Source organism: Balaenoptera acutorostrata, unplaced genomic scaffold (assembly GCF_949987535.1).
Source record: "Balaenoptera acutorostrata unplaced genomic scaffold, mBalAcu1.1 scaffold_396, whole genome shotgun sequence".
Classification (NCBI taxonomy): domain Eukaryota; kingdom Metazoa; phylum Chordata; class Mammalia; order Artiodactyla; family Balaenopteridae; genus Balaenoptera; species Balaenoptera acutorostrata.
The window spans coordinates 43,544-70,846 of record NW_026646539.1 but is presented as its reverse complement, the minus strand read 5'-3'; the positions used below and the strand labels follow the sequence as shown (position 1 = coordinate 70,846).

The 27,303-nt window shown below is 44.1% G+C and overlaps 1 protein-coding gene across 1 annotated transcript in view; it reads left to right on the top strand.

Moving 5' to 3' along the window:
- LOC130706941 (putative 8-amino-7-oxononanoate synthase) overlaps window positions 1-27,303 on the top strand; it is a 194,929-nt gene that overhangs the window by 162,872 nt on the left and 4,754 nt on the right. Inside the window, exons 4-5 of the mRNA XM_057539613.1 lie at window positions 334-397; window positions 4,087-4,160. Coding sequence (XP_057395596.1) covers window positions 334-397; window positions 4,087-4,160 — 138 coding nt within the window. The remainder of the gene's footprint in view (window positions 1-333; window positions 398-4,086; window positions 4,161-27,303) is intronic.

Sequence of the window (27,303 nt, the reverse complement as noted above, 5' to 3'; positions counted from 1 at the left end):
TGTTAAAGTAAACAAGGGATAATTGCTCCTTATTTTTAGAACAGTAGATTTACAATATATGTAGCTGTTACAAGTCACATATTTAAATTATTTTAAACATCTTCTTTGGTAATAGTTTTTTTTTTTATGACTTTGTGTCAAAATAGAAACAATACCTCGAAGTAAATTTGCTTTTTAATCCATGTTCTGTGAACACCTAAATTTTACAATGAAAAATTTCAAAAGCTGCAAGGATATCCATATTTGAAATATAAAATAAATGATAAATTCAGTAATTGGGAATTTTCTTTGCCCTATTAAACATCAATTTTTAATGCTGTTTTATTCTTACAGATTCTTCTCAAAATATATTGGCTACTTGAGAGATGTCATTACACTCCTGTGATTTATACAGAAGGTAAGTTAGAAAACTTTAATTCTTGTGTCCATTAATTAACAAACTTTTAATAAACACTTTTCATCAGGGACTAGAGTAAGTACTGGCAATGTGGTCAGACATGCTTCACTCCTCTCTCTTGCCTGCAAGGAGCTTTCAGTGTAGTGAGGTGGATGGACCTAGAGTCTGTCATACAGAGTGAAGTAAGTCAGAAAGAGAAAAACAAATACCGTATGCTAACACGTATATATGGAATCTAAGAAAAAAAAAAAAAAAAGGTCATGAAGAACCTAGGGGCAGGACGGGAATAAAGACACAGACCTACTAGAGAATGGACTTGAGGATATGGGGAGGGGGAAGGGTAAGCTGTGACAAAGTGAGAGAGTGTCATGGACATATATACAATACCAAATGTAAAATAGATAGCTAGTGGGAAGCAGCCACATAGCACAGGGAGATCAGCTCAGTGCTTTGTGACCACATAGAGGGGTGGGATAGGGAGGGTGGGAGGGAGGGAGACACAAGAGGGAAGAGATATGGGAACATATGTATATGTATAACTGATACACTTTGTTATAAAGCAGAAACTAACACACCATTGTAAAGCAATTATACTCCAATAAAGATGTTAAAAAAAAAAAAAAAGATATGCAGTGGTTGTCACAGGGGAGAAGTGCAAAGTGGTCTAGGCAACACAGCACAGGGGACCAGTCCTCATTGGGGCAGTAGAGAAGGCTTTCTGCAGTAAGCAGTGTTTAGTGAAAGGGCTGAAGAATGGGGGTGTTCTCCACGGGGTGCCAGAGTTAGCTGGTTAGGATGAGATCATTCCAACGTCTATGTTCTCCAGCCAAACAACCAGGAACATACCTGGGAACCAGTTTAGTCTAGAACAAGTTGGATTGATTACTCATGGCAGTGAGGGAAGACACACACCATGGGGAATCCTGGGGTGTCTCAGTAAGAGGGTGTTAGAAAAGAGCTACTACAAGATTTGGGCTTTAGTTGGGTGACTTGGGAGAGGGTCTAAAAGTGATGGGCCACTTTAAATTGGATGCTGAAAGCCAAGGCAATTCTATAATTCATCTCAATAAATTTTAGCTACAAGAGGGAAGACTATAGTCAAAATAAAGCCATTACTGGAAACAAAGTAGATGTCACTCATTTTAACCAAGAGAATGGAGTGTTTGGTATTTTGGGGGGATGGCACAGTGACTTCTTTTTCTGTACTTAGAAAACAGTTGTGAATTGCCTTCACTTTATCTCACTTCATCATTATCTCAGAGTAATCTTGCTTGGCATTGGTATTCTGTGATACCTTTTGGTATTTATGTCCAGGCTTACCTCTGGATATCATCAGGGCTGTTGTTGTTTTTGCTTTTTTTTTTTTTTCCTCTCACAAGACAAATGAAGCATGGGGGAAGCATTTAGCTTCAATTGGAAGGCATCATTCTAGAATTTTAGAAATCAATGGAAAAGTACAGGTCTTCTAGCCAAACCCATACATCTGTTTGTATGAAGGACAGATTAACAGAGTAAGTGCATTGGTAGCTTGAATTTGTTTTCTAAGATTTGCTTAGCTCCCCTACTCCCATATTTTATACTTGTTATATTTTGATACAGTAAACATTCATAAATGTGAAAACCACCAGTAAGATTTCAGTTTATCCATCTTCCCTTAAATACTTTCTCAGCCTGGGCACGTTGATTCCCTTTGCTTAGGATTTAAATCTCTTATCAGTCCACCTCCCCAACTCTATTCAGTAGGAAACTGGTGAAATGATATCAGAGTGGGATGACATAAAACAAAGAAGACATCCACATGCACAAATAAACTGTATATAAAGTCTGCTCATAATTTGAATACAAAGTGTTTTAATAAAAAAGAATTTAACCACTGCTAAATTATCCATATACTGAGTAAAAGCAAAAATGTTACCCTAATAAAAAGAGTGTAGACATGATAGCCCATGAAGCCATGTGGGATGAAATTAAAAATAGAGTATGTCTCCAGAGATTATCAGGCAACACTTTTTTCAAGTTTGTAATGTATAGTATTTTTTTTACCATTCCTTTTTGTATTGATAAATCAAGCATGTCATATCATATCATATAGTTTGTATTATATGTCATATCATATCATATCAATCAGTATTTTTTACCATTCCTTTGTGTATTGATACATTAATCATGTCATGTCATATTATGTATCATTTATTATATATCATATCATGAAATGTTTCATTTGATGGTCATCTATCTGAGAGCAAGTTGCAAGATTTTCACACTTTCACTGAGTGCTTCACTGACATCCAGCTTGACCTTGACAAGTATATCTGACCTTCCCGCTGTGTTAGAGATCAGAGTGTGTGAAATATTGACAACTACTGAAGATTACTGGGTAATGTAGACAGTGTGCAGTGGATCGACCAGTATAGACTCTTAAGTCCATTTTCTACATCTAGTCATGTGTTCGAGTGATTGGTTTTGGCATCAAAACTGAAATACTTCTCTTTCTCAACTTGCTGTTCACACATTATCTTCCAATGGCAAGTGCTGACAACTACAGATGCTGCTTTCACTAAAACTTCATTATTGACTAAACTCCCCTCATCTTAGCTTAAAACCCCTGAATTGGGAGAAAGTGTATCCGATCTGCCTGTGCTTAAGCTGGATCACAGCAGTTGCTTGGCCTAATAGCTGAGACCCTTTCTCAATATGCCAGCTTGTGAGTGTGATCAGTGGTTGTGCACCCTAGGTATATTGATCTGATGTTTAATTTTGTCTAATATTTTTACTCTCCTGCTTACTAGTCAAGTCACTATATCCATAAATTTGACTTAATGAGTCCATTTTTCTTTTCTTTCTTCAGAACTGTTTACCTGATCCAAAACACCTTCCAGTGGATTTTCTATATGTAAATCCTGTTTTTTAAATTAGTAAATAAAACTACTGCCTTCAGAATTTTGCCTCGAAAGCAACAGGATGCTTTCAGCAATCTAATGTAAATGCAAACCACTGCATTCTTAACTAAAAGCCATTCTCCTGGGTATGGTGTGTGCTGCTGTTCACCAATCTCTGCTAGATGCTGCCTGAGGTCCCCCTTGCTTCTACACCCTCACACATTCCCCCTGCAGCTCTGATGCTGCTGGAAGGTCCGGAAGTTCCTGCACTGTATTCTAACTGGATCTGTGCTCTTACTACAGACTTGGGGTCCCTACCAATCCACAGCTGCATGGTGTTTGCAGGCCAGTGGGGGGAGAATGGTCCCCTTACGTGTGTTACCTGCCCTCTGCCTACAAGGTGAAACTCAGGGCTGACGGGGTCCCTCTGAGTTTCAGAGTTTGGTGAAACAGATATTCTAGAGTTTCTTCATGGTTCTCCTTCTCCCTGGACAGGCCACACACATGTGCTTTGCCTGACAGAGCCCAGAGCCCATGGCTGTTTTGGATTCTGGTTTGATTCCTTAGAAAAGGCCAGGAATCTGGTTCATGTCAGTGTTCTCCAACATTTCTATCCTTCTCCTACTCAGTAAAAAGTTTTCTGAGCATGAAGATCCAGTGTGTAGATTTATGCATTTGCAAATTAAATGCATGTACTATGGTTCCGTAATTTATATGCAAGACAAAGATTATACAGATATAGGAATTTTAAAAGAATGAGATGAGGAGGAATGCAAATGGAAGTTCTAACATTTTCTTCCTGCATTCTAGCATACTGTCTTGTCCACTCTGACTGGCGGGCTTCCCCATCAAGAAGTCTCTTAGTGAAACTCCATGCCGCTCAGGTGAGGGGGTGTGTGGGGACATGGGGGCAAAGCAGGGATGGTATTTCCAGGAACTGGATTTTGTGTACTTTTGCCTTCAACTCTCGAAATCTGCATGGATGACCTTGAATTGCAGGTGGATTCAAGATTCAGAGAGTTAATGTTTTTCATGATGGAGTTCTATCCAGAGAGGTGGATGTGGATCACACTACATTGCATTGTTTTTCCTGGAAGTTTCTTTCTCTTGTTATTCTTTTCCTTTTAAGCCATGCTATGATGAAAAATAACAGACTGTTATCAAAGAAGGGTAGTATACTCTTAAATACTTTAAGTGGCAAAACGATTTTTTTTTTTTTTGCTAAAACAGTAATACGTGCCATAACCTCGTGGTGGTGGAAATAATTTACACTAGGTTTATCATCTGGATGATCTATGAAAAGGATTCTTTCACACAGGTTATATGATGTAGCAGAGGAAGCATTTGGTCTGCGTCAGTTGTGGAAAGCGAATATCTGTATGGTTTGGGGAATCCCTCTCTGTCTCAGGGTCCCCATTTGTTCATTAGGTGACCAGACTACAGAAGAGGCCACAGTCATTTTTTGGTAATGACTTTCCTTCATCATCCTCCTTCTCCTGTTCCCTCCCCACTCCTGCTCTCCTCCTTCTCCTCTTCTTCTTCCTCACCTAATCTCCTTCATCTAAAGTCCGCAGTTAAGTCCCCAGACAGACAATGAAGGAGGGCTCTAGGGTGTAGGGTGGTGAAAGGCAGGGTCATCTAGGAGTAAATAGAGGGAAGGAGCAGCACCCATCACTTTGGCCAAGTTGTAGTTCCTCCTTCAATTATGGACAAATCTTTTAGGTGGTATCCTGGCCATGGCCAGCAGACCCGAGACCTGCCTGTCCTTCTTGATCTACTCTTTGCAAATCCTTTCATCAGATAGCTTTGGGGGAGTCCTTCCAGTTTTAATAGACTAAAATTTATGTACTTATTTGTGGGGCAAATGTATCTCAGCTGCCTACCTGAAGTCCCCACCTTTTTTTCTTCTACTGGGAAAGTTCAAGGAAATGTAATGGTTTTTCCAGAAACTGTTTGTGCCGGTTGTTCTGTTTACCCTCATGTTCCATTCCATGAGGGATGAGAATGGCCATAGAGCCTAATTTATAAACCGCATATCCTATGCATCCCTTATGTAAAATTATTCTAGCCCACAAATCTTAAAAAAAGAATGTTAATGCATCCCATCCAGAGGACCAGCTGAAGCACACACACACACACAAATGCTTAGACCAAAGAGCTGTGTCACTCAAATTTCTTGTTATCAGGATGAGATGAGGCAACTGTGTTTTCCTATGAAAGATGCCAGTATTTCCTAAATCCTCATATATTTTGTTGGGAATTACATTATTTTATAATGCCTCTTACTAGAATTTAGTTTTATCTCAAACACATGGTTCAGAAATATTGGCTTAAACTTCCAAGAAGAGAGTGTCATTTTCATGAATGTGAGATGTTGTAGTTGTGGGTATCTATAGGAAAACAACGAGCTAGTCTAGTTAGTAAATACTATTGATTGGCTATTAGAGGACATCTGTGGCTACTTTCCCAAGTTCTGTGATTCAGTAACATAAGAAAATGTCACAAAGGGAGCACATTTCAAAAAATTAATAGCTATGATTTTGTAAAATATTTTACAGCCTGAATATTTGTTTTTCTTAATTAAAGAAAATACACAGGGCCCTCACATCAGCTCACTCCTCTCTTTTGAGAGAAAGGACCATGACACTGTTACCCCACAGAGTGACCTGAGAGACTTAACCAGACATAATACTTGACATCTGTACATTATCCAGTTTTTACCATGTAAAGGGCAACAGAATTTATGACCAATGAGAAATATGTAGTCTCAACTGAGTGCAAAATTTGGAAAGTATTAGGCAGACAGTGAGACCTCTATTATTATTATAATAGAAATGCTGATTAAAGATATACTTTCTTTAACAGATGTTAAAATGCCAATTCCCAAGCGATATGAGGTAATATATATTTCAAGCACCAATTAAGTGACATATTTTCTAAGATTTCAAAATTCTTTTAAGCAATGTATCCTTTTTGTAGCCCTATAATAAATAAATAAAATATAAATTTCCTGAGTCTTGGAAAATGCACATTTCTTATTAATTATATAAAATATGAATTCTTCTAAATGGTTCAGAAGTTTAAGTTATCACAGGTGAACATTAGGATTTTTTCACGTTCTAGAGACCTGCATACCATACAACCATCTTGACTGTACTACTGTATTTTAAAAGGAGTAAAATAAACAATATCATTTAATATTAGGCAGTTAAGTACAAATATGCCAGATAATGTAGTAGAGATATTGCCAAAAATCTGTCACATTTGTGAATAAGCTTCTTGTGTCTGATAAGGTGGCTCACTTCATTGAAAAATAAAGCAAACCTCACAAACCTGACACAAGCTATTCTGTGCGAAATCCCACGCCATTTGCACAGCTAGGAAGTAGGGGTTAGATGCCTCTTTGCTGGTTCATTTCACCATGGATCCCACTTGCTGTAGGCCTCTCTACATCATGTTTCCAAAGGAGAGAAGTCACTTTGAGTGCAGGAACTTGTCCCCAGCAAAACAAAGCATGTGACCCCCTGATGCCATTTGACTGAACGATATTTAAAATTGGACAAAGATTTTTCCCTCATTAGATGCTGGCAGAGTTTTACTTCTTTTCAAAGTCTGTCATTCTTTCAACTGTGAGTCAGAGCTCAAGCTAACTAAAACCTGTGAAGGAAAGGATTTTGCGGGTTTTCATGGGGAATCTGTAATTCTTCTTTTTCAGAAGTGGGTGAGTGGGTGTCAGGGTGTCATTTGAGTGGGTGTCAGGCCGCTGTTTGAAGGGTCTCTGTGGTCTCGCTGGGGCGCTGGGCGCCTGTGTGTGGACTGCATGGAACTGTGTGCAGGTCCCTTGCGATTTCTCTTCTCAGCGAGGGCTCTGTATAAGGCTCCTGTGAGAGGTCTCTGTGAAGTCTATGTATTATCTCTGAGAGGTCCCTGTGTGGGGTGAGTGTGGGTCCCCGTGTAGGGTGAGTGTGGGTCCCCGTGCGGAACCAGTGTGGGTCGCCATGTGGAATCAGTGTGGGTTCCCATGTGGGGTGAGTGTGGGTCCCCGTGTGGGGTGAGTGTGGGTCCCCGTGTGGGATGAGTGCAGGTCCCCGTGCGGAACCAGTGTGGGTCCCCATGTGGAATCAGTGTGTGTCCCCATGTGGGGTGAGTGTGGGTCCCCGTGTGGGGTGAGTGTGGGTCCCCGTGTGGGGTCAGTGTGGGTCCCCCTGTGGGGACTCTTAGTGGGGGGCCCTCCATTGCTGGCCTTTCTGCACCTCACAGAAGGAGAAGGGCAAAGGGACTTGCAGCTTCTTGTTTCTTGCTGCTCTGTCAGTGTCCCTCTGTGTCACTTCTCCCGACAGGTGCCTTGGGCGTCCAGCACCCTCAAACCCAGCACTCACCTCTTGGTGCCCCTGAGAGGACCCGGCAGCAGTCAGGCTCAGGGGCCCCGCTCTGTGCCAGCCTCTGCTGAGCTCTGGAGGTTGTGCTGTGCTCTGGGTCCCAGCCCCTCCCAGGGCCCCTGGCTGTGCCCCCAGTGCGGTGTCGGCCCCGGAGGAGGGGCCCAGAGGTGAGACCTGGCTCCAGGGAGAAAGCACAGCACAAGCAGGCCTGTGGCCGCTCCCCCTCAGCAGGTCCTGGTCCCGCATGTTGGGGTCCTGACAGGCGTAGGGCAGGGCCATTCAAGCTGTCACCTGGATCAGGGGACCCTCCTGGAGCAGGACTCTGCAGCACGGGAGTGACTGTGACACAGAGCCCCGGGTTGCTCTGTGGAATTGCTCCTGTCTCCCTGGTTTCCCGTGTGGACGGGCCGGGGAGGAAAGCTGACGGCACCCTTGTTCTCCGCAGGTCACTTCCAGCCCGCTGGGTGACACATCCTGTCTGCTGGCCTCTTCCCCCTCCAGGCTCTGGGGTGAGCAAGGCTGACAGCAGGTGAGACTTGCTACGACCCCAGCACAATCCCTGAGCCTGTGAAGTCCCACTTGTCCCCTGGGGGCCTCCTTGGGCCACGCGTGTAGGTAAAGGTCACAGACCGCGAGTCTGTCGTGAGCTCCCAGTCCTGTGAAAGTTGATTAAATACATTGTGGGGAAGTGAACCTTCCCTGCTTGGGGGCTCCACGGCCTCTGGGAGCCTGGCCCTCCGTGGAGGAGCTCCAGGGGCCTTCCCTCTGTCTGGGCTCTGGGAGCTGGAGTAGGGGGAGAGTCTGGGCTGGGGCCACCATAAGCCACTGGCCCCTGACTTCTTTTCTCTGGGCCTGTACACGGTGGTGGGACGCCAGGGGCTCCTTGGTCACTGCGCCATTTATGGGCGCCTCTGCCACTTGCCTCCTTCCCCTGCATCCCACCCTAGGGGCACATGACAGACAGTGAGGTGACTGCACACACAGTCACACCCCTGCTCGTTCCCCAGGGGGCGGTGAGCACTGTGAGTAGGGCTGTCCTCTCCTCCGGGGCAGGGGTGGATGGCCCTCGGCGGCCTCCATGCTCGTCACCTCACACCCTCAGACCTGGGAGTGCGCGGTCCTCCTCCTCACCGCTGCTCCAGAGTGTGAGAAGGACAGAGGACGGGTGACGCTCCCGGCCCACCTCAATCCCAGCTCCATCGGGGAGAGAAGGAGCTTCCAGGGCAGGCATCATCTATCCCCACCAAGACATGGGGGCAAGGTTTCTGCCACGTCTGGACTCTGGGCTCCCTCCTTATTCTGACATGTGAACTTGTCTCTGACACTTGCTGGAGCCTGAGGGGAATTTCAGCCTCTGCAGACCCCTCCCCTACAGTCCCACAAGTTCAGGGTAGAGAGAGAGCAGGAGAGGACTGAGCCGGTTCCTGAGAAGGGGGAGGTCTTTAGGTTTAGTTCACCTTGACACGTCCTGAATGCTGTTGCTTGTTTCTGTAATGCTGCTATTATGGAAACTTAAATGCAGTGAGGGAATTGAGGTGAGGATGGGTATTCCATGCTGGGATCAACCTCCCTCCATGGCCCCATCCCATCTGGAAGCCAAAGCAGGCACCTGGGAAGAGTGGACCCTGATCCCTTCCCTTCCCCCCAGCAGGGCACAGACAGAGGCCACCACCTCTCATGAGAAGAAACATTTATTTTGGGAAACAAAAATTGTGGTAGGAAGAAGCCATTAACACATAGACAATGTGTTAACATGAGAAGAAACAGGTTTTCTTTTTATGAACTGCACTTGTTCTTGCACTGCTTTCCTACCGGGAGAGGCATGAGAAGCACGCTCTGGTTGACCAGAGGGAACACAGATGGCGCAGGTGGCCTGAGTCACCTGCCACCCTTGGTCTGTGCTGGCAGGGTCTGACTGGGGACTCCAGTTCCCTGGGTGGGAAGGCCAACTTGTCGCCCCTGCCTCTGGTATGCCTGCTGTTGTTAAGGTAGCTGTGGTCCTTGCGGGTGGCTTGGTGACTGTAGGCTGTATCTTTCAACACTCTTCTCTGTTCTGAAGAGGAGAGAACCCTGTGGTAGTGGGAATGCCCCTCTGCTGGGGCCTGGAGCTGTTCTGGGTGCTGATTTAACTCTGAGGCACAGAGTCCTTGGTGAAGCCCCAGTTTGTCTACTAGGGCCTGTCCAACAGCTGTTCCAATCGCCCGAGGATCAATAGCCCTGCTCTCTACAACAGATTTGCCTTTGATTGGCTCCTGGTGGTGAGCAGTGGCTGATACAGGCTTGCCTTTTTGAAGGGATTCTTCTGTTCTTTTGCCTTTTTTATTGCGGCTAAGATACTGCAGAAAGCGCCTTGTCCATTTTTTGCTTTCTGGTGAAAGCTCTCTCTTCTCTGGCGAGAGCTGGGGGTGTTTGCTCCCAAGGGACTCTCCTCTTTCCCTGACCTGAGAAGCGTGGCTCATCCCACTTGCTTGAGAAGCCTTTAGTGCTGAAGACCTTTCTTCATACTCTCCCGGTTTGGGCCTCCAATCGTCCTCCCTCTCATCAGTTGGGGCAAACATCTTGCTCTGGCTGTTCATTTCTTCATCCTCTTCTGGTTTGAGCCTCTCACAGACCTCCCCATCATCAGTTGAGGCAAACTGGCCCTTACACGGGTCCCTAACCTTTGCTTTCCTGGGTTCCTGTTGTCCCTGGTTGCTTCTCGTTTCTTCGTGTTCTCCTGGTTGCAGTCTCCTAACGCTCCTGCACTCCTCAGCTGGGGCAAGCGTCTCGCTCTGGCTTCTTGTTTCTTCATGCTGTCCTGGTTGGGGCTTCGTGAAACCCCTCCACTCCTCAGCTGATGCGAGCACCTCCGTCTGGCCCTTCATTTCTTCATGCTCTTTCGGTTGGGGCCCCTTAAAGTCCCTCCGCTCCTCAGTTGGGGCAGACATCTTGCTCTGGCTGTTCATTTCTTCATCCTCTTCTGGTTTGAGCCTCTCACAGACCACCCCCTCATCAGCTGAGGCAAACTGGCCCTTACACGGGTCCCTAATTTTTGGTTCCCTGGGTTCCTCTTGTCCCTGGCTGCTCCTCATTTCTTCATGCTTTCCAGGTTGGAGCCTCTTAGAGCCCCTCCGCTCCTCGGTTGGGGCAGACATCTCGCTCTGGCTCTTGAATGAGCCCGTACGTGTTGGGTTTCTGAACTCCCGCGGCCCCCGGCTGCTCCGTTCACTCGCGTTGAGGTCACATGGCACCGCCTGGAACGCGGGCGCGTCCTCACTGGCACGTTCCCTCTGGGAACTGGAAAGAGACCTATGAGAAGCCAAGGTGTCTGCAGGAAGGAGCACATCAGCGTGAGAGTCTTGAAGGAGCTCCCCAGTGGCACGGCCTTGAGCCACCTGTGTTTTAAGGCATGGCTCCTTTGGATGTTGGGCAACTGACTTTGTTGTTAGTGACAGGGTTTTCCTAGCGGCTGGAAACCCCAAGACAGTCCCATTCTCCCAGCTTCTGCCCATGAGGTTGACTGTGGGCATCTGATAAGGCAGTCTGCCCTCCTGTCCAGTCAGAGGGGCCTCTGAGGGCCCATAGCTGTCACCAGGTGAAGTCTTTCCCAGGGCCCTCTGGATTTCTGTATGCTCAGGTGAGGGAACAGGGAGGGGACTCACCAGGGTGGGAACTGTTGCTTTTGTTATCACTTTCATTCCCTGATGGGGCTGAGGTTTTCCCAAGAACTTATTAGCAAAGTTGGCTTTTGAGTGTGCCCCAGATTGCCAGGTGGCAGAGGGGGAAAAGGTGGACCTTGGAGAGGACAAGGGTTGAGCCCCACATGGCTTGAGATTTATGGGCTCAAAGGCCTGTTTGGGTAGGCCCCACCTGTGCCTTACCCACCACCTTAGAATATGTGTTTCCAGCATCTGCCGAATGCTTGGACTGAGGAAGGAAAGCATACGGGAGGAGTTTACACAGGGTTTCCAAGACTTCAAGGGTGCTAGATTTCTGATTCCCTCGTGAGGGTGGGGCTTAGGAAAAACACAGTTGGCAGCAAGGCAGGATTCACGCACAATCACAGGGATCAAACCTTGATTAATCTGCGTCGACTTTGTGCTCAAATGGGCTTTCAAGATTTCTTCTAGATGTTTCTTCTCTGGGCTACTGGGTAAACAGTTTCCAGAGTCACTCATCAAGGGCCTCATCAGGTATCTTTCAGACTCCTTTTCAGAGTTTCTTTGCAGAAACTTCCCTGGGAGCCTGGCCCTGGAGGAAGCTTTGGAGATCCTCCTCAGACATGGCCTTAGACCCTTGCCGAAATCCTTCCCTGGTTGAAATTGCATTTGACCCTTCCTATGGGATCTCCTAGGGCGCCTGGACCTTATCTTCTGTGGGTCCAGTCTCCTTTTGCCTGTAAAAGCAGAGGGCTGCCAGGGTCCCTGCTTGCCCTGTGCCTGATAAGTCCTTAAAACTTGGCACTGAGAGGAACTCAATTCCAGAGACAGAGACAGGTGGATACTGAGGCACAGGCCCCTCTTGGTTTGAGCTTTGATGAGCCTCTTTTGAAGATGTTGCTTCTGGAGATCAGGGCCAATTAAGTCCTCATGATGAATAGAAACTGACCTTTGGGCCTGAGAGCGCCCCCTCTCTTGGGGAAGGTTGAGACTGAGTTGGCTAAAGCCTTTCTGAGATCTTTTGACCACAGAGGATGAAGGCTTCCCACTTTTCAGTTGCTTCTGCAACAAGGGGCATTTCAGCCATTGAGTTTCAGTTGGGATAAAATATGGTGTCTTGTTCTGAAATGTAGGACAGTCTAGTCCACAGGTACTCATCTGGGGTGGAGAATAAGGTGGTCTGAATGGGAGAGAAGATGGGAGGTAGGGCTGGGCCTGGATCTGAGCCAGAGGTGGGGACTGGCACGGAGGCAAGGTTTGAGTGAAAGGCTGGGGTGGGACCCCCGGGCAGGGCAAGACTGCGGCCTGGGAAGGGCCTAAAGGTATTCTAGGTTGAATTGAAACTGGAAAGCCATTAGAAACTCCACTGAATAAAACAAAGGGTGCCTGCTGTTGAGTAGAGCTCCTAGTAGCCACCAGGGGCTCGCTGTGCAGAGAGAGGTGACCCCAGTAGAGCTGGGTGTATGTCAGTTCCAAGTGGTCCCTCAAGACCTCGGAGTGTAAGAGCTGCCGAGGACCGGGTAGCTGCTCTGTTTTGTCTTTCCTGTTCCAGAAAGATTGAGGGGTTGTGTTGTCCTGCTCAGCACCCAGTGATTTCCACACATTCCCTAAAGTGTTCAGGTGGTAGTCTGAGCTCATTTGTTCCGAGAATGACCCATCCTTTTCTTTCCCCTTATGAATCTTTAGTTCTACTTTCATGGTGATTAGAATCTCCAGCAGCTTCTGGACTTCAGGGTTGACAAGTGAGGGGCTACCAGTCTCTACCTGCTTGTCTGTGGGCTCTTCCTGGAAGGGGGCCCCTGGTGGCTGGTGGGACAGGTGTTCTTGCCGGGACTCACTCTGTGATGAGGTGGGGAAGAACAAGGCCTTGGTAGTCTTCCACCAGAAGGACAGGAACAAAATGGGATAGCATGCGAGGCCAAGACTCAAGATGGCTGCGATGGTAGATGCCAAAAAAGAGTTACCTGGAGGTGAGCTCTTGGCAACAGTGCCAAGGGTGATTTTCTTCAAGTTGGATTGGTCTTGAGGTTCTTTTGACAGGGTGGAGGCCACAGGTAAAGAACCCTGGGTCAGAGGAGCCAGGGCAGCTGATGGGCACGTGGCAGGAACAGCCTCTTCTGCAGGTTCCCTGCAGGGCGGGTGGGCTCCAGCAGACGCTGCTCTGCACACCTCACCAGGGGGGTCTTGATAGGAGAGCTGATGAGAGCTGCCCTTGTCAGGGAGCCTGCCCAGGTGGCTTGAGGAGACATGAGGCACAAGCTGCAGCCAGGAGCGCCCAGGGCCAGGAGGGCTGGGCAGGCCAGGCAGGGGTGGGCACCTGTGGCCCACGGCCCTCCATGGCCCCCATGCTGACTTCACAGTGCTCCTGCTGTCCCTTACCCCAGGGCTTTGGCCGTACCCCACCCTCAGCGCTCCCCCTCCCAGCTCAGCCCCAGGCTGCCTGCAGCCCAGGTGTCACACCATAGGCTTTGGGTGGAAGAAGAACCCAGGAGAGAAGGGGAAAATTCTTTACCTTTGTAGACGTGAAGTCAGGGCCCGAACCTCTTCCAGGCAATCTCTGAAAACTGGAAAAGAGCAGACTGGGTCATGGTGGTGAAGGCAAGGGCTTAGGGGGTCTTACAGGAGGCTAAGTGCTGTGTCCCTTTAAGGGGACACCATTGGGAGATTGGAGCCCGAGCACCAGCGTCCAGGGCCACATGATCCCTGACAGTGATGGCGAAGCTCATGAAAGGGTTTATCATTTACAAAGTACTTCCATATCCATTACCCCTTGCTGCCCTCCCATCCTCCCTGTGGGGGACAATGGGCAGGGGTCACATCACACAGGAATCTGAGCAAAGTTAAACAACTTGTCCACGGTCGGACCTGGAGGTCCCACCTCCCAATCCAGGCGCTATTGGTCCACTGTAGCCCACACACCCCTGCTGGGCCACACCCTTTTCCGGGCCCCTTACTGCTTCATTGTGCACATGGACTCTGGGAAGTATCTGGGTTCTGCTCTCCTTCCCAGGAACCTCCCTGAGGGTTCTGTTTCTTGAGGCACAGGCCCTGCCCCTGGCCTCCTCGGAGCCTGTGGAGTGGGCCCTCAGGGCTGGGAGAGATGGGGCCCAACCCTCGGGCCACACAGGGCTGGATGGCACAACTTACCTTGCAAAGCTCTGTTTTTCATCTTAACCTTGTGTTTCCCCCTCCACTCCGTCTGATGCTGAGAGACAGAAAAAACGAGGACCTGGGACCCAATTCTCACTCTCCCCTCTCTAGACAAGCATCAGACACTCAGTGTCCATACATAATAGGACTTTTTACATTTAACTAACAGAGCTCTGTGGTTTTTCTTTCCTTTCACTCATTTTTAAAGAGGATAAAAATATTTTCTGTTTTCCTTCTCTGTGAAGGACATAAAGAAGGATTTTCAATGTGAGATTCACCCTGGATTTCTTTTGTCACTGTTCCTCTGCTCAAGAAACACACACGTTCTCTGAACTACGGGTTCATCTGAGCTCCAGCAGGTGGGTCTCTGCTTCCCGAGGCCAGGGCCACTCCAACCCCCGCTCTGAGGCTCTCAGGGCCTCAGCACTGCCAGCAGATCAGCCCTCATCCGAGACACGTGTTCACAGCTGGTGATCCATTGCTCATGGGCCTGTCCTCTGGCTGAGATTGAACTCAGTATCCAGTCCTTGACCTCTGGTCACTGTGTGTGAGACTTGCCCTGGAGCCCTCTACCACACCTGGACAACTGGTCTGAGATCTTTGGATACAAATCCTAGTGTTCACTCTATCCCCTGCCGAGGCTGGCTTGCCCTTAGAGGGATGACGTCCTATTCTTAGGAGTAGATGTCCTATTCTTTCCCATTTCAGGAGTCTCTGAAGTTGATTCAGAAAAGTGGAAATAATAATAGAAAAGAAGGGAGAAGCATGTGCTTGTGGGTCTGGCCCAAGGGTTCCTTACCTTCGTGATGTTTCCATGTTTCCTAGGAGGTGGTGAAGATAGATTATTCTGGAGGTAGGAGACTAACAGGAAATAGAGCCCCAGTCCACACAGAAAGCCAAGGATGGTGGCACTCGCCCAGGAAGTGCGACTGGAGTACAGCCAAGTATCAAAAGTGCTTTTCAGAGAAAAGAGAGGATTCTCCATCATCTGAATCACATTGCTGGCTTCAGGCAACTGAGCACAGGATGTGTACTTGGGGACTGATGTCCTAGGCTTACATCATAGAGCTGTGGTCTAGTCACAAAGGGCTCTTGAGGGTGGAGGAGGGAGTAATAGAGGAGGAGGCTGGACCACGGCCCCTTCCCACCATCCGCCCCACAGCTCTATCCCTCCACCCTCATGGGTCTTCTAGACCTTAGTCAATTTTCTATTCATTCCACCTGGAAATCACATTTTTCCTGGTTCCTCAGATCTCTTGGGGATTTCGAAAGATTCCCTTTCTCTCCTATTGAATCATTACTTATTTCAGCAGAAGCTGAAGATACAATAGGAAGGCCATTAATATGCAGTACACTTTTTGCTTCCCTTTCCAATTTTAGTGATTCTGGAATCATCATTTAATGTTGTGATAATATTCAATTGAGAAAATTAAGTTTTCTGTTTTTTGACAAATAATTTGAGCCCTCAACAAACAAAAGTTTTTTGTTTTTTTTTTATTAAATCAAGTGGTCTGCGGATTATCCAGTTCATTTGGATAATACCCGCCATAGGTATGGATCTCTTTCTAATTAATGTTGTCTGGAGAGAAAGATGAAAACAGCTTTTTACAATTTAAATGTCATCGGTCTCCTGTCAGAATACGTTTTTATTGTGCTTTATCTTACAAGATGGTACATTTCCCTACTACTTCCTCAGCATCTGTCAGGTATATTAGGAAATGGGTTTTTTCCTCAGGTAATTGCTCAAATCTATAAGATGGTTTTAGGTCTACTCTCTCTGACCTGTTTTGACCTTTAAACCTCTTCGAGTCCTAGATGCACGTTGCATCTCTTTCTAAGATCCTGGGAGGTGTGGCCATTTGAAAAGCCTTCCCTTTTTATCGCCATTGATATTTACTGTTATACCTCTCTGCGAGGGCTGCTTGATGGGGGTGTCACATGAACATTCCCCCTGCTTGTTTTCTGTGCTTTATGGGAGTAATGTGAGCTTTCTGTTTTAGATAATTTACTATGTTCTCCACTGTGGACAAAGCAGGGAGTGAGCATATTGCTGTAAGGCAAAACAGCATGATTGATAAGGTGGGTGTAAAACAAGCCAAGAGTCGTGGTCCTCATGTGTGTAATAGGTTCCATCAAGTGAGGGACAAGTGGAAGTGATGCAAAGAGAGAGAATGGAAATGAAACTAAGAAATAATCTGTCCATTTTTATTTTCTTTAATGTCACCAGCCTGGATGAAAAGACTTCAAAGCACATAGAACCAATGAGTCAAAAATTATATTGTAATTATACATCCATTATTTTCATGTGAGTTCTTAGATCATGTTTTACCAGGTATTTTTCTGAAACATTTTTCTGAATAAATGGAAAGGTGTTCCTGATAGGCAGGAAAGGCAGATATCAACATTTTACAATTGACTTCAGAGATGTAGAGAGCTGGAAAGAGTGTTGTTGGAAATTAATGACTTTTTTCAAACCCTTCCTAAAACTGAGGTTGCAGGACAAGCAACCAACAGGAACTCTAGAGAGTGACAGGCACCTGCAGGGAGAAACAGCAACTTGACATTCATTTACTTAAAACAGACACAGACTGAATGAATTATAAGCCCAGAGATTAAACTAGACAATTTTAACAAATTGAGCAACAAAACAAACAACCAAATACCGGATTATAAACCAAAGAATAAAATAAATGTCCATGAGTCCATACTTATATAAATAAATCATTGACCAGAAAAATAAATTACAGAAAAATTACAAATAATATATAAAGATATTTAGATATTCCTGCCTCCAAGAAGTGGAGTTTTATTTTGACCATGTATTGGGTTTAGTGTTGGGTTTCTAGCTAACAGAGATTTGAGAGAGAAAAAGAATAACTTTACAGTGAATAAACCTGGCAGGTACCACCTAAGTCTAGTGGTCCTGATAACATCCTCAATTATAAGTCATCTTGAAATCATGTACCCTCTGATATGATGCATAAGAAAAGCATTCACCTCTGTACTATGCTTCCCCCAAACCCATAACCCAAGTCTAATCATGAGAAAATATCAGAAAAAAGCAAAATGAGAGATATTCAAACTTGAAAAAGTCATGAAAGTCAAGAAAAGACTGAGAAGCTCTCACAGATTGAGGATGACTAGGCAGATAGATAACTAAATGCAACATGTTCTTATTTGGATCTGGATCAGACAAAGGACATTAATGGAAAGACTTGGTGAAAGTAGAATGAAGTCTGCAGTTTACTTAATAGTGTAGTACCAATGTTAATTTCTTAGTATTAACAACTGTAGTATGGTTATATAAGATGTTAACATTAAGAGAAGCAGTTTCCAGAAGTCATCACTCCTATCCTTACGATAAGGAAAATCTGGAAAAACTGGAAATCAACAATTCTTTCCCATTTCAGGAGTCTCTGTAGGTGATTCAGAAAAATGGAAATAATAATAGAAAAGAAGGGAGAAGCATGTGCTTGTGGGTCTGGCCCAAGGGTTCCTTACCTTCGTGATGTTTCCATGTTTCCTAGGAGGTGGTGAAGATAGATTATTCTGGAGGTAGGAGACTAACAGGAAATAGAGCCCCAGTCCACACAGAAAGCCAAGGATGGTGGCACTCGCCCAGGAAGTGCGACTGGAGTACAGCCAAGTATCAAAAGTGCTTTTCAGAGTAAAGAGAGGATTCTCCATCATCTGAATCACATTGCTGGCTTCAGGCAACTGAGCACAGGATGTGTACTTGGGGACTGATGTCCTAGGCCTACATCATAGAGCTGTGGTCTGGTCACAAAGGGCTCCTGAGGGTGGGGGAGGGAGTAATAGAGGAGGAGGCTGGACCACGGCCCCTCCCCACCATCCGCCCCACAGCTCTATCCCTTCACCCTCATGGGTCTTCTAGACCTTAGTCAATTTTCTATCCATTCCACCTGGAAATCACATTTTTCCTGGTTCCTCAGATCTCTTGGGGATCTCGGCTTGAACCCACCATTTTCATAGCCTTTGAAACTCTGAAATTCTCCCAGGATTTTGGCTGTTTCCCAACGATTTTAACTCTCAGAATCTCCTTTGTTCACAATTCCATCGTTTTTTCATCTCGCATATTTACATTTAAGTTGTATCAATACTTTCTCAGCAAATTTCAGTTATACAATACAGTATTATCAGCTCTGGTCACCACGTTGTACATTAGATCCTAAGACTTTCATCTCATACAAAGTTTGTACCCTGTTGCCACCCTCTCCTTATTTCCCCCAACCCTAGCCCTTGGCAAACACTCCTCTGTTTCTATGAGTTTGACTGTTTTCTGTGTGGATTCTGTATATAATTGATAATAGGCAGTATTTGCCTTTCTCTGTCTGGCTTTCACTTAGCATGATGTCCTCTAGATTCATCCACATTGTTGCAAATATGAACACCACTTTTCCCATATAATAAGTTTTTTACTTTCATCAACCCAGAAATAGAACTTTTTTTAGACTTATTTAATTTTGAATATTTAATTTGTTATAGTTTCCATCCACCTTTGCCGACTTCACTCAGAATAATTAACACAAAAATTCAAACTAATGATGATTATTTCAAATTTACAAAACCAAGTATAACAAAAAGATAAGTAATTTAACCTCTAAATGATATGTTTTGTGTTAGTAACATTATATACTTCTGAAGTTAGAAAAGCTTCACAAGAACTGTACACACACACACACACACACACACACACACATTTTGACAGACGAATGCAGTATATTCAAATCCAAAAATTAAGCATGTCCTCATTTTCTCTAAATCTTTTGTATATTGTCTTGACCACATTTCTTCTCACTCTGCCCAAAATAGACAGTCTCCATTCTCCAGAGTTTAGAAACATGTGTGGATCACCCAGAAGTCAGAAATGGGTTAGGTGAGCTTAGGTTCTCATCTTTAGAGTAGACACTGGGACTGGAGGACCAAGGCCTGGGTTAAAGTCATCTACGGTAGCCTTTTCTGATATCCCTAGTGTGTTCTACACATATTCTCTTTTTCATAATACACCTTGCCTTCCCCCTCCTACCCTACCCTCTCCAGACCCTGGAGCTTCGAGTCTTGCCTGTACCTTATAGAGAGGGCACTTTGAGTCTTATAGGAAATCCCCTATGACATCATTGGACATCCCTTTTGGCAGGTGGAATTGGGTATTCACTTAGGGATTGTACTTTTTAATCACTAGCTGGTTAATTTTTCTTAATATGTGAAATATTTATTTGGCTATACTGTCATGAATGTACATGTTCAAGAACATGTCTCTAGCATCTACTGTTGCTTTTATTACAGTCTCTTCACCCTTTATGATATTGTCACTGGGGCATGACAGTCCTCAGTGTGAACAACTAGGGCACCTGAGGAGCATGGAGGTCCCTAATTTAGACAACTAGAATCAATGGAGATCATGGTGGGTCCTGATTTCTGCTTCATTTGCAGGGGGACTTATGACTGAAATGTGAGTCTCATCTTGACCTAGAAAATCAGGCTTGGGCATGCAAGGAATCACCTTCCAATATGATTCTGTGAGATAATGGAAAATATATATTGGTCTCTGCCACCAGTGCCTGGCACAGAGCTCCTGAAGCTCTTGTGATTTCCTGGGTGATAGGAGTGTCTTTTTTTTTTTAATTAATTTTTATTGGGTTATAGTTGATTTGCAATGTTGTATTAGCTTCTGCTGTACAGTAAGGTGAATCAGTTATACATAGACATATACACACTCTTTTTTCGATTCTTTTCCCATATAGGTCATTACAGAGTATCGAGTAGAGTTCCCTGTGCTATACAGTAGGTCGTTATTAGTTATCTATTTTATATAAAAGTGTCTTTTTGTGATAGGGATGGGGCAGGCACGTGGCTATGAGCGAGCAACCATCAGCAGTCCCACTCAGCCACTGGTTGGCTTTGCAGTGGGCCCCTCCCCCTCCCCTTCCTCTGTTTAAAAGGAGCCTGAATTCAGACTGGAGGAAGATGGTTCTTTGAGACACTAGTCTACCATCTTCTCAATCTGCTGGCTTTCTGAACAAAGTCATTATTCCTTACCCCAACACCTCGTCTCCTGATGTACTGGCCTGTCGTGCAGCGAGCAGAGTGAGCTTGGGCTTGGTTTCATTTTGCTCTCGTGAGGTGACTCTGGGTGGGCTCCTGGATGGCTCCTGGGTGAGGGCTGGTCACCAGAAAGACCAAGCCATGATGCAGGCTTGACCTTTTTAGCCCCACCCCACTATTCTCTTGAGAAGGGAGAAGGGCTAAAAAGGGAGTTAATGACTGATCACATGCCTACATGAGGAAGTTTCCGTAAAAATCCCTAAAGCACAGGATTTGGAGAGTTTCCAGGTGGGTGAATACATCCACATTCTGGGAGGGTGACACACCCCAACACTGCGGGGACAGAAGCCCCTGAGTTTGCGACCTTCTCAGATATCATCCTATGTATCTCTTCATCTGAATGTTCATCTATATCTTTTCTCATATCCTTCGATAAACTGGTAAATATAAGTATTTCCCTGAATTCTGTGAGCCACTTTGGCCAATTAATGGAACCCGAGGAGGGGGTCTTGGGCATCATTTCCTGAGTACAAATTATTGATTCTCTGAACCCTTTTGTACACATGAGTGCTTAGATATTCACCTTTGTAGGTATTAGACAGTTACACATACAAACACTTACAGATTATGGAAAGATGATTTTTTACTTGATAAAAAGATAATCTTGGTTATACCAAAAGAGGTCTTGTATAAGTTGTTCTTATTACCCTAAGCTAGTATATTTATTTCCAATTTATGCATATTTTGATCAGAGAATAATTTGTTGCATAGTTAACTCTCTTAGTAGTCACCAAAATCATGTTTAATGTCTTCCTCAAGAGATAAGACAACTTTATACTTAACAAGTCAAACAAAGGTCTCTTTCTGGAGCTGGGACTGAAATTCAAGTCTGCTACTTTATTGCCTCTTATCATCAAATGATGTAGGAACAAATTAAGAAAAATATAGAAGAATGTCAAGTAAGATAGTGGGTATACTGTGAGTTATTTTATTTACTTCGTATTTAAAAACACATAACATGGGCTTCCCTGGTGGCGCAGTGGTTGAGAGTCTGCCTGCCAATGCAGGGGACACGGGTTCGAGCCCTGGTCTGGGAAGATCCCACATGCCGCGGAGCAACTAAGCCCGTGAGCCACAGCTACTGAGCCTGCGCGTCTGGAGCCTGTGCTCCACAACAGGAGAGGCCGCGACAGTGAGAGGCCCGCGCACCGCGATGAAGAGTGGCCCCCACTCGCCGCAACTGGAGAAAGCCCTCGCACAGAAACGAAGACCCAACACACCCAAAAATAAATAAATAAATAAATAAATAAATAAATAATTTAAAAAAAAAACACATAACACTTGTGAAGCGTCAGGTATGGTTCCATTTAAAATACTGACCATTTAATAGTTTAATAGTTTATGTGTGACATAAATAATGTATATCTGTGGGATCTAACACAAAAAAAGAGCATCACAAGCATGTCTGAAAATAGAATTGCTCTTAGCAATGTCAGACCATAACTGTGCAGTTTGTCAAGGTGTTCTTACTATGAAATTCCCAGTGTATCACTTTTCACTGAAACTTCTGATGATATGCATTTCAACCCTACTTTGCTGTTTTGATCAAGGTTTTCCTTCTTTCTACACTTTTACAACAGTACTGTAACATCGTAAGCATGATTCAAAGTGTAGTTCTTTAAAAACTTCCTTTAAGAGAATTTTAGAGAATCCTGCAAAGTACATGTCTCCACATGTATCATCCTACTTCTGTCAAACCACTTAGCATTTGCTTGATAGCGGAATCATCTATGGATATGTCTGACTTTTCTCCTAGATAGCAAATTTCTGGAGAGCAGGGACAGTTTTGGGCAGATTCAAGCAACATGGAGAAACCCTGAGATTCTGTGGGCCCAGGCGTCCCTCTTGCATGCAAGGCCTAGGTAGGGTTTGAGCCGGGTGACTTGCCCAAGATCATATGTCTAGTTTGTGGCAGAAATAGGCCTATCACACAGTCCCTTGACTCTTAGTCCTGTATTTTTTTTTTTTTTAATAAATTTACTTATTTATTTATTTATTTTTGAGTGTGTTGGGTCTTCGTTTCTGTGTGTGGGCTTTCTCTAGTTGCGGCGAGCGGGGGCCACTCTTCATCGCGGTGCGCAGGCCTCTCACTATCGCGGCCTCTCGTGTTGCGGAGCACAGGCTCCAGACGCGCAGGCTCAGTAGTTGTGGTGAACGGGCCTAGTTGCTCCGTGGCATGTGGGATCTTCCCAGACCAGGGCTCGAACCCGTGTTCCCTGCATTGGCAGGCAGATTCTCAACCACTGCGCCACCAGGGAAGCCCAGTCCTGTATTTTTATACCACACAGCTCAAGCCAACTGTGACCTGATTGTCCTTGTATAATGAAGATGGCCTTCCAATAAGCCAATAAGTAGATATTGGGCACTAAAATATGCCTAACATAGCAGCATGGGACTAAGGAGGAAATAAAAGAAAACTAATAAGAACCATCATGTATTTATTATTATGCCACCAAATAGAATTTTTTAGCCTTCATCCTTATAGTAAAGTACCAGTTTGGGGAAATAGCCCACTACCTTTGCTCATTTATGCACCGCAGATGATATGAATTGTCATTGGATCTGAAGACAATGTATGTGTTGACTTTAGTATCACAGATCTTATCTTCACTGTGCTATATTTTGCTTATGATCTGTTTATGAATTATGCATCTATGTTTATGAGGGAGATTGTGGTTCTTCCTGAAATGAAAGGTTCCTGGTCTTATTAACAGCTATGCCACGACCTCCACCATAGTCTTCCAGTTTGCCTGTTTCTTTGGTCTCAGCATTCTCTGCTACGACACACAATGCTAATGTCTGGATTGCGACGCATGTAAATTCCAGCAAGGTGGAAGGAATGAAAGAGGATGAGAGAAATCTAGCACTGCCAGAAATTAAGAAGTGAAAAATCTTGGGGAAATGGGAATGGACACAAAAACCATTAAAGAGAGTTTATTTCATGAAGACAAGGTTGTTTTCACATTCAAAAAAATCAATCATTATTACACATCATATTTATAGGATAAAGGAGGAAAGTCCAATGATCACCTTAGTAGATGCAGAAAAAGAATTTGGTGTAACCCAGTATGTTAAATGACTTATTTTTCTATTGCATCATATTCTTGACAATCCTAATGTTGTTTCTTGTATTTCACAAACTCTAAAACCTAATCCTGCTCAGTACTTTTCTAGGCTTACATGTATATTTCTTATGAAACCTTTAGGGCATGTGTTTAGAATGTAAATCAATAAGGAAACTCTTCCAGAAAACCTAATCCAACTAGGATAGTGTGTATAGTAGAGAGGAACCCTCGTGTTAAATAAAGACCCCTCCCCTAAAAAATTAAGCAGTATTATATTGGATTATTTCCCTGACCTATGTGATGATTTTTATCTCTGTAATAAAAGAAGCCATAAGTATAGGAAGTGCCTGCTGCTCAGTTATTAAGGTGAATTTCAGAAAGATTCCCTTTCTCTCCTATTGAATCATTACTTATTTCAGCAGAAGCTGAAGATACAATAGGAAGGCCATTAATATGCATTACACTTTTTGCTTCCCTTTCCAATTTTAGTGTTTCTGGAGTCATCCTTTAATGTTGTGATAATATTCAATTGAGAAACTTAAGTTTTCTGTTTTTTGACAAATAATTTGAGCCCTCAACAATCAAAAGTTTTTTTTTTTTTTTTTTTTTTTTTATTAAATCAAGTGGTCTGCGGATTATCCAGTTCATTTGGATAATACCCGCCATAGGTATGGATCTCTTTCTAATTAATGTTGTCTGGAGAGAAAGATGAAAACAGCTTTTTACAATTTAAATGTCATCGGTCTCCTGTCAGAATACGTTTTTATTGTGCTTTATCTTACAAGATGGTACATTTCCCTACTACTTCCTCAGCATCTGTCAGGTATATTAGGAAATGGGTTTTTTCCTCAGGTAATTGCTCAAATCTATAAGATGGTTTTAGGTCTACTCTCTCTGACCTGTTTTGACCTTTAAACCTCTTCGAGTCCTAGATGCACGTTGCATCTCTTTCTAAGATCCTGGGAGGTGTGGCCATTTGAAAAGCCTTCCCTTTTTATCGCCATTGATATTTACTGTTATACCTCTCTGCGAGGGCTGCTTGATGGGGGTGTCACATGAACATTCTCCCTGCTTGTTTTCTGTGCTTTATGGGAGTAATGTGAGCTTTCTGTTTTAGATAATTTACTATGTTCTCCACTGTGGACAAAGCAGGGAGTGAGCATATTGCTGTAAGGCAAAACAGCATGATTGATAAGGTGGGTGTAAAACAAGCCAAGAGTCGTGGTCCTCATGTGTGTAATAGGTTCCATCAAGTGAGGGACAAGTGGAAGTGATGCAAAGAGAGAGAATGGAAATGAAACTAAGAAATAATCTGTCCATTTTTATTTTCTTTAATGTCACCAGCCTGGATGAAAAGACTTCAAAGCACATAGAACCAATGAGTCAAAAATTATATTGTAATTATACATCCATTATTTTCATGTGAGTTCTTAGATCATGTTTTACCAGGTATTTTTCTGAAACATTTTTCTGAATAAATGGAAAGGTGTTCCTGATAGGCAGGAAAGGCAGATATCAACATTTTACAATTGACTTCAGAGATGTAGAGAGCTGGAAAGAGTGTTGTTGGAAATTAATGACTTTTTTCAAACCCTTCCTAAAACTGAGGTTGCAGGACAAGCAACCAACAGGAACTCTAGAGAGTGACAGGCACCTGCAGGGAGAAACAGCAACTTGACATTCATTTACTTAAAACAGACACAGACTGAATGAATTATAAGCCCAGAGATTAAACTAGACAATTTTAACAAATTGAGCAACAAAACAAACAACCAAATACCGGATTATAAACCAAAGAATAAAATAAATGTCCATGAGTCCATACTTATATAAATAAATCATTGACCAGAAAAATAAATTACAGAAAAATTACAAATAATATATAAAGATATTTAGATATTCCTGCCTCCAAGAAGTGGAGTTTTATTTTGACCATGTATTGGGTTTAGTGTTGGGTTTCTAGCTAACAGAGATTTGAGAGAGAAAAAGAATAACTTTACAGTGAATAAACCTGGCAGGTACCACCTAAGTCTAGTGGTCCTGATAACATCCTCAATTATAAGTCATCTTGAAATCATGTACCCTCTGATATGATGCATAAGAAAAGCATTCACCTCTGTACTATGCTTCCCCCAAACCCATAACCCAAGTCTAATCATGAGAAAATATCAGAAAAAAGCAAAATGAGAGATATTCAAACTTGAAAAAGTCATGAAAATCAAGAAAAGACTGAGAAGCTCTCACAGATTGAGGATGACTAGGCAGATAGATAACTAAATGCAACATGTTCTTATTTGGATCCGGAACAGACAAAGGACATTAATGGAAAGACTTGGTGAAAGTAGAATGAAGTCTGCAGTTTACTTAATAGTGTAGTACCAATGTTAATTTCTTAGTATTAACAACTGTACTATGGTTATATAAGATGTTAACATTAAGAGAAGCAGTTTCCAGAAGTCATCACTCCTATCCTTACGATAAGGAAAATCTGGAAAAACTGGAAATCAGCAAGTTTTCATAGACTCATCAAAGAACTAAAGTTGCAAGGCTAATTGTCACCCCAAAATTTGGAGAGACAGGCACATCCAGAGAGATATAGGAGCCAAGATCTGCTTACCTGCAGCAGGAGCCATAGACTAGCAGGATGACTTAAAAGGTAATTTTGACAAACTGCTGGAAGCCAAGGATGACTAGTTGAGAGGGAGAAAATCCTGGGAGCCAGACTCTTGGAGGGCATTACCTTCAGGAACCCCTGCAGGCTCTCATGGTGAGGATGGAGAGAGGTACCCTGGTGGCTCTGGAGGGGGTGGGGACGAAGGGGTGGCAATGGAGCTTTCTATGTAGCAGAATCTTACTCTCCAGAGAAAGGACTTGGCCAGAGTGCAATTCTGAAATCTTATCCCAGCTAGAGGAAATAAATTCTCCCCCAATTCAGCCTTCTACATCCTTCCTTTCTCATGTGATGCGGTGTGTTGGGGGAACATGTCAGCAGGGGATAGGGCTTCAAGGAAATGCTGCAGCCAAGGGAAGGCGTAGGGGCAGGGGAAAGAGCCATATCCTTGGGGAGAGTCAGAAACAGTTGTGAAGGCCACACCCTCAAACAGAGTCCCACTAGAGACTGGGATTTACTGCAAGATTATAGAATGTTTTCCCTCCCGCACAGTTCACCATCACACCCGCAGGCCTCCAGGATAGTTAAGAGTAGATCACAGCCAAGAGAACTGCAAGACACAGACTCAAGCTGAGCAACAGTACTTAGGGAAACCCCAAATCAAGATGAGAGACAAGGGACTTCCCTGGTGGTCCAGTGGTTAAGACTGTGTGCTCCCAATTCAGGCGGCCCAGGTTTGATCCCTGGTCAGGGAACCAGATCCTGAATGCCGCAACTAAAACCCGGCTCAGCCAAATAAATAAGTATTAAAAAAAAAAAAAAAAAAAAAAAAAAAGAGGAGAGACAAAAACAAGGACATTAGAGGAATTTGAAGCCTTTGGCACCTATGTTACCACAAACATTAAAAACAGAGCAACTGACAAAGATCAGAAAATTATATCTACATAAAGGAGGAACTTCCAAGGAGAAATGAATGCTGGTAAAATGAAATCCTTGAGTTTTCTGCTTCTTAATCAATCTAAAAAATAACTTTTATCAGCCCTGGTGGCCTAATGGAT